At 53.8% G+C, this 12,205-nt stretch overlaps 2 protein-coding genes across 2 annotated transcripts; both read right to left on the bottom strand.

Moving 5' to 3' along the window:
- Positions 1 to 924: 924 nt before the first annotated feature.
- On the bottom strand, positions 925 to 4,285 carry WNT8A (Wnt family member 8A). Its single transcript, XM_088536748.1, has 6 exons — positions 4,215 to 4,285; positions 4,053 to 4,086; positions 3,700 to 3,838; positions 2,697 to 2,822; positions 2,430 to 2,572; positions 925 to 1,485 (listed from the first exon to the last, which is right to left on the bottom strand). The coding sequence occupies exons 1-6, from the start codon at positions 4,283 to 4,285 to the stop codon at positions 925 to 927; spliced, it is 1,074 nt and encodes a 357-aa protein (XP_088392874.1).
- Positions 4,286 to 10,388: 6,103 nt separating this feature from the next.
- Positions 10,389 to 12,205, bottom strand: LOC148591776 (thymosin beta-12-like). Its single transcript, XM_088536958.1, has 3 exons — positions 12,065 to 12,205; positions 11,509 to 11,616; positions 10,389 to 10,515 (listed from the first exon to the last, which is right to left on the bottom strand). The coding sequence occupies exons 2-3, from the start codon at positions 11,606 to 11,608 to the stop codon at positions 10,478 to 10,480; spliced, it is 138 nt and encodes a 45-aa protein (XP_088393084.1). The 5' UTR covers positions 11,609 to 11,616; positions 12,065 to 12,205; the 3' UTR covers positions 10,389 to 10,477.

Raw genomic sequence — 12,205 nt, 5'->3', positions numbered from 1 at the left:
TTTAATACCACAGCCTACTTATTTAAGCCTCCCCACCAAGTGGTCTTGCTGACTTCAGTGACTCTTGGGTTAATGATAAGGACTCTTAGGGAAGTGCTGTGTCTTACCCAGGAACAGGACATTTTTTACGCTGGAAGTTCTCCCAGCAGGAATTCCGCAAGCCAGTTATTTTAATTAAGCTTTTTTATTGCAAAATATGGTGCAAAATCAAAATCTTCAGGTATACCATCAAAATAGAGAGAGAGAAAACAGATTACACTGAGCAATAACTTAAGTTATTGATGGCTGGTTTCTGTGCATGAAGAACCCTGAATTCTTGTCTGCAGGTGTTTTAGAAGTACAGGAATTGTAAATGACTTAGTTTCATCTGGGACAAATGCAGGAAACTACTGTCATTTAGATGGAGGGGCTCTGGTACCAAGGCATAGAACATTTAAAAAGAGAGAGGAAAATTATAAAAATACTGTACAAAATCTCTCAATACTGTCTGTAACCCTACCAAAGGCCTCGGAGAGGACAAAAAACACCAAAACCCTGCAGTTGTCCTAACGCAAACCACCGTGAAGACCCTTCTCGTGTCAGAAAGTGCATCAGTTTTTCCTTCCGCCGGGAATATTTACAAGCGCGCGGGGCCGGACCCTGCCCCATGATGGGGCCGCATTGCTGCCGCAGGGAGGCCGGGCTGTGTGAGACTCCCTGGCAGGATGAGGGAAAGGCTGGAAGTTGGGCCCTGGAAGGCCCCGACTCCCTGGAAGGACGAGGGAAATGTTAAGAAAACGCACGGACGCGGGAGCGACCGCGGTCCCTCCGGCGCCTCATGGCTGAGGCGCGATGGCCGCCTCCTCCCTGCCGCCCCGTCGCCGTTGCCGCCCCGCGCGGGCGGCTGGCAGAAGACACCCCCGCCGCTGTGGCGCGGGCGGCCGCCTATCTCTTGTGGCCCTTGCTCCTCCGCTTGGTGTGGTTGGTGGCGGCGGCGTCGCGGCGGGAGCAGAAGTGCTTGGCCACGAGCTGCCGGCACTGCTCGCAGCGCACCGTGCAGCACCAGTGGAACTTGCAGTTGCAGCTGGCCACCATCTCGGCCCGCCTCTCCTCCACCCTGAGGCCGCACTCGGTGCAGAGCCGCCGGCAGCTCCTCTTCTCCCACTGCGAGAGGTTCTTGCCCGTCTGCAGGCACTCGCGGCCCTCGGTGCCGTGGTGGCCCAGGCTGGCGTTCCTGGTGCAGTAGTCGGGGGAGTCCTCCAGGAAGACGAGCTCCGTGGCGTGCACGTTGCTGAAGGCCTCGGCCGTGGCCCCGCGGCTCTCGGCGCTGTTGCCCGCCCGCACCCGCCGCTTGTCCATCTCCAGCTTGTGGGCCTGGTCGTACTTCATCTTCAGATAATTCCCGATCTCCCGAAAGTCGGCCAGCTGGAGCCAGCACGTCTGGATGCTGCAGCTGCCCGACACGCCGTGGCACTTGCAGGCCCTCTTCATGGTTGCCTTCACCGCCTTGTGGGGGGAAAAGGGAGAAGAGTTACGATGTTATTGGCACCTAAATCTCAGAAACGGTGAGGAGGAATTTCTGCTTTTGGGGCAAACGTGGCTCATGCTGGAACTGACTTCGGGTCACACCAAGACACAAACAGCTGCTGCTCAATCAGGTTCTGACAAAGATCTGGTCCCCTTGCCAGGTACCAGGTGGGCACCAGCTCTGGTCTCCAGCCCGGTGCTTCTCCAGGCCGGGTCGTGTCCTCTTTGTGCTGTCTGGGCTACAGGTCACCTGGATCATTGGCATATCAACCCGCCATCCTTCACGCAGATTTCATTCAAAACGTGTGAAACAGCGCAGTGGGATATTTATACTAAAGCTTTATGCATCTCCCCCGGGCCCGGCACTTCACAGATATTATCTACCCTCTCTGGTATTTATAAGGTCCCAATCACTGGTATCTCGTCGAGATTAAGCCTCGGCACACCCTACGAGATAGGCATGTAAAGCGATGCCCTCCTTGTTTTTACAGACAGGGAGGTTTGGCAGGACGCCGGGAGCTGCTGTGGCCCCGCGGGGAGCGGGGCAAGCGGGAGCCAGCTACCGTCGTCTCACTCGTATGGGCTTTTCCCCCCTGCCAAATGGCTCGGAAATCCTTATTGCAAGGCAATATAATTAATAATTATAAGCAAGGCGGTATAGACCGTATCGCTCTGAACAAACCACCTGGGTTAGCAGGTAACTGCATTGCACCAAGCTACAGAAGCTGCAAGCAGAAATGCAGCTTGTGGGGGTAGATTTCTGACTATTAGATTTCTGACCGTTAGATTTCTGACTATTTTTTCCCCCCTTGCAAGCAGCACAGATCAGCATGGAGGGATGAAGAACGAAACCCCAAGCTATTTGATTGTGTCCAGTTACAGCTTCAACGCGGGCAATATTTGCCCCTTAATATTTCACTCACCAGTCTCCCGACCTCGTTGTTGTGCAGGTTAATGAGGGCGCGGGTGTCGTGCCCCGTTTCCAGAGCATCCACAAAGAGCTTGGAGATCCTCTCGCCGAACTCCACGTTGTCGCTGCATCCTCCCCAGACCCAGCCTCGGCCACCTGCAAAACCCCCGCGCTCTTCGTACCGCCAGCAGCAGGACCCGGTTTTGGGCTCCAGCTCTGCCCGGCAGTCGCAGCACTGGGTCCCCCCGGCGCGGTCGCCGCGGCGGACGCCCGGCCTCACCGACGCGGCCGTTCCTGGAGTCGTCGCAGCCGCAGCTCTCGAAGTCGCCCAGGCTGCAGTTCCTGGTGAGGGTGTACATGACGCCGGCCGAGCTGATGGCGTGCACGAAGGACGTCTCCCTGGTAGCTAGCGGGAGAGGGGGGAAACGGAGCCGTCGTGTGAAAACAGCCACAACGGCCCTCCTGCTTTATCGGGAGAGAAGCTCTCCTGTGAGGCCTTCAGTTCAATGCAGGAAAAGGAGGGAGAAAAACAAAAACACACGCGCAGCAGTTTGTGCAAAAGATAGAGCACTGCAGAAATTAAAACCTCCATAAAGTGTGGAGTGCTTGTGCCTGCAGAGGCTTCAGCCTGGAAAGCGTCAGCGCCTTCTTGGCGCTGTGTTATCCGGGTGTCCGTGCGTGGGATGGGGCTCTCGGGGCTTGCAGCGATGCCCCGTCCTGCGCTCGCCGGCGCTGGCTGTGGCCACCTCCACCTGGCGCCCCGTTCCCCTCCCGCTCCCGCGCGGGGGGCCCTGCTCAGGCTTTTGTCAGGGAATCGCGTTCGATCCCGCTCCGGGCAGGGGGGACACCCTGTGCTAACGGCTGCCTAGACCCACACTTTTATTTTAGCTTCTTTTGGGGCTCCAGCCTGTTGCCAGCAGATGCTCTGGGGGTGGGGAGAGAGGTTTATGCTTGTTGAATTAGTGTTCAAATATATCCACACTTTTCTTATGAGGACAGTTTCTGTTTTTTCCTGTCATCTTTCCTGCTCTTGTCCGCTATGACAAGCTCTGGGGTCTCTATTGACCCCTCCGCCCAGTTCTGCATTAAAAAGTGGCTGGAGCGAGCGCGGAGCAAAGCACCGAGCGCAAGGTTAGTACATCTACAGGGACAGAAAGATGACAGTATTTGCAGAAAAACATCACAGTGTGTGACCAGCTAATACAGCTGGAGCCAACAAACTTTTGGGGGGAGTTTTTGAGACTTTGGGAGAGGGGCTGGGAGGTGGGCGCAGGGGCACTCACCGCTGCGGAGCCGGTTGTGGGTCGAGAGCTGCAGGGCGCTCTCGGGGCAGTTCCAGCGCTCCCAGCCGAACTGGAACTTGCACTCCTCGATGCCGCTCTGCGCGCCCGCCGCCACGCTGCTCGAGTAGGTCAGGTAAGCCTGGCACGGGGAAGAGCGCCCTTGGAAACCCCACGAGTTAAAGGCCGCCCGCGAAAGCGGGAATCCAGAGGGCAGCGATCGCTTTTCCCCGTTGCCAAACGGGATGCAGAGCCGGGACGCTCTGGGAAACCTGTTTCCTCGGAAAAGGGGTGTTTTCCCGTTTGCAAAGCGGGACTGCTCTGCTTGCGTGCCGAATAGGCCCCGTGCGAATTACCTTAGGTCCTGTCATCAGGAAATTGTTCACGGACCTGAAAGACAGAAAGGCAAATGGATCGCATAATCTGACACTGACTAAAGAGCATCCTTAAAAACATTATATATATATATATATATAAACAAAAAAAAAAAAAAAAAAGAGTGCAAGGTGGCATCCTACCACGCAGCTGTCTCGAAAGCGGCCGAGCAGATCCAGGCGATGGAGAAGAGCAGGGAGGTGTTTGCCTCCATGGCCGGCAAGGCGGGTGCCGGGCCACTTCCCGCGCTGCCCAAGGTGATCCCGGCGGGAACCTGCCGCCCGGATATTTATAAGGCGAGCGGCGAATAGTCAGATCCCCCCCCCACCATTCGTTTGCCGCCCAATGACTTAATGTGGCCCAAGAGCCGCTGCTCCAATGGGCGAGGAGGCAACGCCTCGCGCCGCACTTCAAAAGGCAGCACCGGTGTCACCGGGATGCTCCCGCCGGAGCGCAAAGTGCCCTGGCAGCGCCCGGCCCCTTGGCTCGGCCGCCCCTGCCCGCCAGCGGGTTGCAAAGTACCCTCAGGGGTTCAGAGACCTCCTAGGTCTTACCCATTTTCAGAGGTTTATTTATATATTTATTTATTTTCCACCCTTGCTCTCCCCTCCTTTCGATGGGATATCTTGCATTTCCAGCCTGGTTGCAGCTCATGCATCCCGGGAGCGCGGGGAGGCTTCAGCGGTGTCACTGGGGAGCCGTCCTGCACGGCCAGCGGCTTCTCCCCGTGCCATCCTCTCCAACGGGAGCATCCTGATCCCAGCAAGCCCGGGAAAGCCCCTCGAGGTAGTTACAGCCAATGCCCTTAAGGGCCGTGATGCCGCGAATGGGGCAGCCGTAGGACTTTGTTAGATGAAACATCCCTGTCTGGTTTCCCCCTTGGGCAGCTTGGAGAACCCGCTGGCTGTTTTTTAGCAGAGCAGAAGGGGAGCGTGGAGCCGCTGTAGCAACGCTGCAAACAGCTGCTTGCAGTTAGAGCGTTAAAAGAGCAGCTGGGAGCAAAAGCCCTGAATGCAGAACACCCCCCGAGCAGGCCCATAGCGGGTGTATTCCTGTTGGCACCAAAACCCCGCGAGTCGGCGTTTTCATCCTCAGCATCCTGAGCAGATCCTGGAGATCCTTGGATGAGGAGAGCTGTCAGAGGCAGCTCCTGGGAGCGCTTCCCGGTGCTGGTCGCCGATGGAGGGCCGGGCAGGTCCTGCCTTTGGGCTGCGCGCGCTCCATGTGCAAGCACCGCGTTCGGGGTTTCGGCGTCCCTCTCTCCCTGGGGATCCGATCCCTGGGCTGGGCTATTCTGGAGCTGCTTTCGGTGTTTCGCTTCCTACAGGATGTTTGTTGGTGTGGGTGAAACCTGGCTGGGCCAGAAGGGCTGCAGCGGAGCCGGGAGGAGAAGCCGGAGCGGATTCTTTGGCCAGCTCGTGCCTTAGAAACTGGCTTTCAGTTCAGTTTTGCCTGAGCAAAGAATGACTGCAAGCGAGCAGATGTGGCTTTGCATGTGATGGGCAGAGCGCTAGAATACAGCGGTGCCTGCCCAAGCTCGGCACTACCAGCATGAAACCGTGTGCGCATCAGAATCTGCTCCCTAAGGGCAATGCAAGACACCCTCAACATCAGACACGAGGTAAGCGAGTTCAGGAGAGCCTGCACGCAACCCCCCTGCAACGAGGAGCAGACGCTCCACGCGGCTTCCGAACCCTCGGATACTCGTACGGAGCAAACGCGGTCTTCAGGTCCAAGCGTGCGCCAGGCTGGCTGAGGCCGGTGCACTCGTATCACGTGTGGGGCGCCGGCACCGAGGGTTGCGGCGGGCGCGGGGACTTGTCCCGGGAGCCGGTGTCCGGGGCGGTGGAAAACAAGCGGATGAAACGCCGCCCCTTTGCTAAATTGCCCCGGGCAGGTGACACATTCAGAGCCCGAGCGTCAAATCCTGCATTGCCGCCCGCCTTACAATAAAAACCCACCTGGGTAATTAGAGAGGGTCCCCCCCCAGCTGGAGCCAAGGGGGTGGCTGCTGTGTCCCGCCACGGGGGTCTCCCCTTGGCCCTGCGTGATGCTGGTGGCTCCGGTCGGGCACAGGGAGATGCAATCCCTGGCCGAGCTCTGCAAACCCTTCTGGGCACTCATTTCTGCACAGGAAAATATATATATGTGTGTGTGTGTGTGTGTGTGTGTATTTTTTATTTATTTTTAGTCTTCCAAACTTTAGCTTCCTGGAGCAAGGACGTGTGTTTCGATGAATGAACGCTCGCTGGAGACGGAGGTGGAGCTGGACCTGGGCTTTGCCCCGCACTGATTCCCAAGCTGAGCCCTCCCTGTTCGCACCCACTTGGGCCCATGGCAGTGGCCTGACGCTCGGCGCACCAAAAACGAGGTTAAATAACCTGACTGGGGAGTTTTAGGAGCGTCTTCAGACACAAATGCAACTGCTTTTTGGTGCTTTAATTTCTCTAAAGCTAATTTAGCAGAGAGGTGGCCGGCCAGGCGGGCAGGGGACAGGGCTGCGGTGGCCCCGCACGCTGGTGGCGAGGCTCCCCCCTGTGGGACGTGTCCGCACGGCACAGACAAAACATCTTGGGGGCACCAAGCAACACGCTGGGTTACCCGGATCCGCTGCTCTCCTGAGAGAGGAGCCGGGTAGGACGGGAAGGCAGCGCAGCCTGGAGCGCCTCTGGACAGGCTGGAGCTGCCCAGGGCCGGGAGCCCCCGGAATGCCGGGAGCCCCCGGAATGCCGGGAGCCCCGGGAATGCCGGCATCCCGCACCCGCTGCCCCGGCGCTGCGAGCGGGAGGCTCGAAGGAGCACAAGGGCAACTCCAGCTGTTGCAGTGCTATTATGGAGCTATTACAGCGTTATTATGGAGCTATTATAGTGCTATTATGGAGCTATTAGCCATGGCTAATCCTGCTCCCCGGAGAGCCGGGCCCTGCTCCCCGGCCGGGGCTCCCATCTGCCGCTGCAGGTTGTCCAGCCCAACACGCGCCCTTGGCTGAAAGCCAACGGGTTCCTGCTGGGTGAATATGTTGGAGACGCAGCTTTAGTTTTCAAAGGACAGTGCCTCGTTTCCAAGGTGGGAAACGGTGGGAAAATCCCTCTGGTCCAGCAGTGCCCGGAAGCAGAGCCCGAGCACTCGGCTTAGCGGCTGCCTGCTTGTCCTGTAGACAGCACTCTACACTCTCTAGAGCATTAACCTCTACCTATGCTGTAAGGCTCATATATGCATATATATATATGTGTGTGTGTGTATACATATATATGTATATTTATATATATAAAAAACTCATGCATTTCTTTAACCCTTTCAGGTAGGGAAACACAGCATTACCAGCCATGGCGGCACCGATCTCAACACAGCAGGACCTGGGTCACCTCCCTGTTGGTGAGGCCCGAGAAGAGAAGAGCTCTTATTCTCGCTGACAACAGCCTTATTTCCAGCATCGCAGCAAAACAAAGCAGCCCAAGGAGGCTTATTTTCCCCCAACAAGATTCTGTTTGAAAACACCCACTCAGAGTCACACGTTGTTTTTTTCCTTCCCTGCTAGTTGCAATCTTGCCAAATCCAAAAACGCAGAAATGGAGCTGGCTGCTGAATGCAGCATTGAAGCTGCTCAAAATTCCTGAGTTATTTGTTTTACTTTGAAAGCCCCAGTCTTTCTGTTGAGTGCTGGAGCTGGAAAAGGCCCTTTGCTGCCCTGTCCATCCCCTGGATTTTCCTGATTCCCAGCTGTTTGCCAGCGTCCTGGAGGCGGTGGCTGATGCGTTGGGAGAGGTCGGAGTGGGTAGAGCCGCTGGGAGCGACACGCGTGAAGCCTCCCGGGCAGCTCTGCTGTACCCGATAGGCCCCGTTGTGGAGACGGGGAGCGCACGGAGCCGTGTCCCCCCATCCTGACCCCGGTGCCAGGCCCAGGGACCCCCATGGCGCCGCACACGCGGGATGGCGCCGGGGCCTGTGGTGGCAGCAGGTGAGGCCGCCGGGGCCGGGCGGACGCGGCGTCCCCAGGACAACACAGTGGCCTTGTGCGCCCCGCGTGAGAGCTCCCTGTGGCACGGCGGTGCTTCCTGGGAGGCCGTTGTTTCCACGCCGTGTTCTTGAGAGGCCTGTTCATACCCGGGGGGAGAGCCGGGCAAAACCTGGCCCCGCTTCTGGCCCTTTCCTCTCTCTGTGGATCTTTCTGCTGTGACTAGAGGAGCTCAGATGCTGGTTTTCTGTGGAGGAGCTGTAAGGGTGAGCGTTGTTATGGAAGAGCCCAAGACCAAAACCAGCTAAGGGCTGTTGGTGACTAGCCCTAAGGCTCCCACCTGGGGTTGTTGGTTAGCTGATGAAGCTGCCCCCATATCAGCTCCCCACCTGCACGGGGGTGGGCGCTTGTTGGTTGCAGTGAACCTTGGAGGCTTCTCTTGTGGTGAAGGACAGAAACCGGCTAACACCAAGAAAGCAGGTCCTAGGTGGGTATAAGAGTTGGGTTGGGTTTGTCTCATTCTGTAGAGCTTTTCCAATGTCAGGAACAAGTGTTTCCTTAGTAGAATGACTGGAATGGTGATGACTCCCTCTCTTGGCCTTGGATGAACAGCAGCTCCCGGTTTGTGGGCCTGTCTGGCCCTGCAGGTGAAGGGCATGATGCTGTTTGACTAAAGCAACAGGAAAACAGACCATTCTTTGTTTTTATGGATTTAAATCTTATAATAACAACTCTATCAGTGGGATATAAGCTATGTGAGCAAAGTGCTAAGGCTTCGATTTTACTGTATGAGCAGCAGCTCTTCCATCAGACCCATCCTTCAGTGGATGCCCACGCAGCTCCCTGTGTGTGATTGCTCCTCAAAGGAAGCGTTACTAGCACTGCTGTAGCAGGCAGCTTGCAAGGATGAGCCCATTCCCTCCTTCCCAAGCAGGAGGTAGGCTGAGCTTCTGTTGCCAAAACAACCGCGCAGAGAAGCGAGGGTTGAGCTGGACCGTGGAATTCACTGTGCTGGTTTGCAGTGGGTGTCGCTTCTCTGAACATTAACTCTGCTCCGAGTAGATATTTAAATAATATCAAACCCTCTCTGGCCCTGAGCTGGCATGAGGTGCACCAGGGTGTAGGGGTGAATGTAGTGTAAGGCAACAAGGCTGTTTTCTTTGTTTCTCAGCCCTTTGTGTTTTTCACCTTTTAATTAATCATGTATGTTCCTAAATCCGTAAGGCACTGAAGTCCCTTAGGGTCAAGTGTCCAGAAGAACAAGGTCCGCAAAGGTGAATGTATAAGAGATTGGTCACAATAACCAAACATTCCCTGGGGCAGCTTCACCTGCTGAGTTGTGATTCCAGGTCCCATCGTAGGCCTCTGGCAGATGTCACTGGTGCTAACGGAGCTCTGCCTGCCGCAGTCGCTTGCTCTGCGTGTCGTGCGTGTTCCCTTGGTCTCTTGGACCGTTGTATTTATTTTATTGTTGCTGCTGCAAGTCACCTGTTCTGTGGCTAGGTTGCTATTGCTTGGTTATAGCTCTTACCATTCACACTAAATGTCAAAGGTCAAGTGGTTCTGAGGTAAATGAGAGCTTTCTAAATACCACACTGAGCATTTCTCTTGCTCTGCACTGATATCAATCCAGATTAACTGTCTTTGAAGCCCACAGAATTATTCCAATTTCACAGTGCAAGTATGATCCAACTGAAGTTGTAGTGACAGCAATGTATGTTCCCAGAATAAGCACGTGTGTGTGTGTTTACAATGATTGTGACCTTAAACCCAGGGGTAATGTCATTTTATGTTCCTGAGGACAGAAGTGGGACTAGAGTCAGTTTTGCCAAACCCTCCTCAGACGAGTGAGGATGCTACTGCACCAGGAGGAACAGAGACTTAGAGAAATCTTCTTTGCTCTCAAGGTTTGTGCCCTGCATCTGTTTGCTGTTGAGTATCTCCCTTTGTCTCCCCACATCTCTTGGTGAATGTTTATTATTTTCTTTCCTTCTCCCACCACCTGTGCACCCTGTGCCCAAGCAGAACTGCTCTGCATCCCTTTGTTCAGGTGAGTCACCTTCAGACACCACAGCAATGCAAATGTGACAGGGATGTAGTAAGAGTCACAGCGTGGACACTATTTCAGCAAGTAGCCAAGACAGCTAATCAGAAGAAACCTGTTTATTGTGAGGTTAGGAGAACCATTTTTGTAGGCAACTTGCTTTTTGGGGTGGGGGACAAGTAATAGGGTCAATACATAACTTCAAGTTACAGTTTTAAGAATACAAACACAAATACAAAATTCCTTGTTGAACCAATACAAAACGAAGTTTCCTGGAGAGCACAAAATGAACAAATACTATTAAATTAAATGGACAGCAAACACAGAGTAAGAAAAAGGGGCAGAACCCCAACTCGGAAGCCAAAACCCCACTGAGGAAGCAGCCATGGTATCTTCCAGTTCATGCTCAGGCAGTGCTTTCACTTTGCTTTTCCTGTTCAATAGCTGCCAGGAAAAAACAAAAAACACAGGAAACCAAGGGTCATCAACAGCAGTTACAATATTTCTGCAGAACACAAATTTCTACAGTCATTCTTATATCCAGGGAATGTTAAGAGGTTCCCACAGCCTGGAAATGCCGCCCCCTCCATTCCCACGTCAGTGCAGCAAGTGGGGTGCAGTTCATGATACACAGAACTCTCCTGTTACAGCTTCAGCTCCCGCAGAGATAAGAAACCTCGTGCTTGCCCTGTGTTTTGTTATGCTGGGGACAGAGGGTCTCCATGACCATCAGCATCAATGCATCCAAATCCTGGGAGCCATTCACAACTAGAGATGTCCTTGGTTCCCCTTCTGCTTAGAGATACTCTTTGAAAGGAAACCTAAGGTCCTATCCAAATGCAGAGAAGTTGCCATTTAGGTGTCCAAAGCTCAGGGTGAATTACATCGTTCTTTTGGCTCCCTGTGTGTAGTGAGTGTAGGGGAGAGGAGTTTGCATGGAAAAGCCCAGGGAGCAGCTCTCTGCCAGGGCAGGGGCCCTGTGGGACCTTCAACCCTGCCGTGTGTCCCCAGGAGCTGCCTGGTCTCCAGCCCGTCACCCAGCGGAGGGCAGCAGCTCCTGTGCTTAGGAGATGCTAAACGTGGCATGGGGCCCCTCAGGGATTTGCAGGAGTTCCCTCCGTATCCCTCGGAAGAGGCTGCTCCCTGCAGCTACACACGGCTGGATCCTGCTACCTGCGGGCACCAGGAAACCTGGTCCTGCTTTTGGCAAGGATCCACCCCAGTGGGAAGAATTCTTCAGACAAAGCACCAAGCCTGTAATAACTGCTCACATCTTTACAAGCCCAACGTATCATGTAAGCCTAGGTGTTATCCCCAGTTAAAGCCCGGGATGAGTTTGAACCATTAATCCCATGATTAGTATTCATTTTGCATATCAACTGCAATACACATTGCGTCCTTACTATTCTTAGTACAAACAGCCTTACAAGCACTTACTTTCTTTAGTGGGCAATGGGTTTTTTTCTCTGGTTTCCGTCTTCTTCAGTTTGGTCTTGTCAAATGTTTCAATTTCTGCAAAATCTGGTTTGTCGGACATGGTGGGTGCTGACAAAGGACGAGAAAACACCCGTGGCGTTATTTGCCAGTGCTGTGGTATCAGCTGTCTGCAAAGCATTTTCTGCTCTATAAATGAAAAATCCTGTAAAAATGTTCATCCAGAAACAACACAATCTAACACCTCAATCTGGGATCTCTTCCTAATGCTCTTTCAAAGCAAAAGAGGAAGGATATAAAGAGATATTTGTCTAGATTTCTCAGAAAAATCACATCCTGAACATGGAAACAACAAATATTTAAATAAAGACAATGCATTAACTGACAATAACCCACATCCCCTCCTGATGTAAACTTCTATTTTAATATTGGAAACCAGAAAGTCTACAATTAACCAGTGATCCAATGAGAGCAAATAGTTTGAATTATAATGTTTTAATTAATCAGATTTCTTCTTTAATTCTGAGTACACTAACCTAGTACATCCACACAAACCTACCTATCTGGATTAGCTGCTGTGTTCACTTGTGCTTAACAATAGGCAGGCTGGTTCACAGGCTCCTTTGTTTGCTCTCACGCTCAATATTCAAGTCGCACGCTCAGTGTTTTTGATTATACCCTATTATAAAAGAAATCCATT

The sequence above is a fragment of the Tinamus guttatus genome, unplaced genomic scaffold, assembly GCF_059628265.1.
Source record: "Tinamus guttatus ecotype Peru unplaced genomic scaffold, ASM5962826v1 Tinamus_guttatus_pri_ptg000710l, whole genome shotgun sequence".
Taxonomy (NCBI): Eukaryota; Metazoa; Chordata; class Aves; order Tinamiformes; family Tinamidae; genus Tinamus; species Tinamus guttatus.
Note: the sequence above shows the minus strand (reverse complement) of the source record. Positions and strands in the feature narration are given on the sequence as shown.

Excerpts from the sequence above, each read along its gene's own strand:
- WNT8A (XM_088536748.1), bottom strand. The coding sequence starts at position 4,285 with ATGGAGGCAAACACCTCCCTGCTCTTCTCCATCGCCTGGATCTGCTCG. Across the intron at positions 2,823-3,699 it reads CCACAACCGGCTCCGCAGCG|CTACCAGGGAGACGTCCTTC; the intron begins GTGAGTGCCCCT and ends CTCTCCCGCTAG. Across the intron at positions 2,573-2,696 it reads CTCCAGGAACGGCCGCGTCG|GTGGCCGAGGCTGGGTCTGG; the intron begins GTGAGGCCGGGC and ends GGGGTTTTGCAG.
- LOC148591776 (XM_088536958.1), bottom strand. The coding sequence starts at position 11,608 with ATGTCCGACAAACCAGATTTTGCAGAAATTGAAACATTTGACAAGACC. Across the intron at positions 10,516-11,508 it reads CCCATTGCCCACTAAAGAAA|CTATTGAACAGGAAAAGCAA; the intron begins GTAAGTGCTTGT and ends TTTTCCTGGCAG.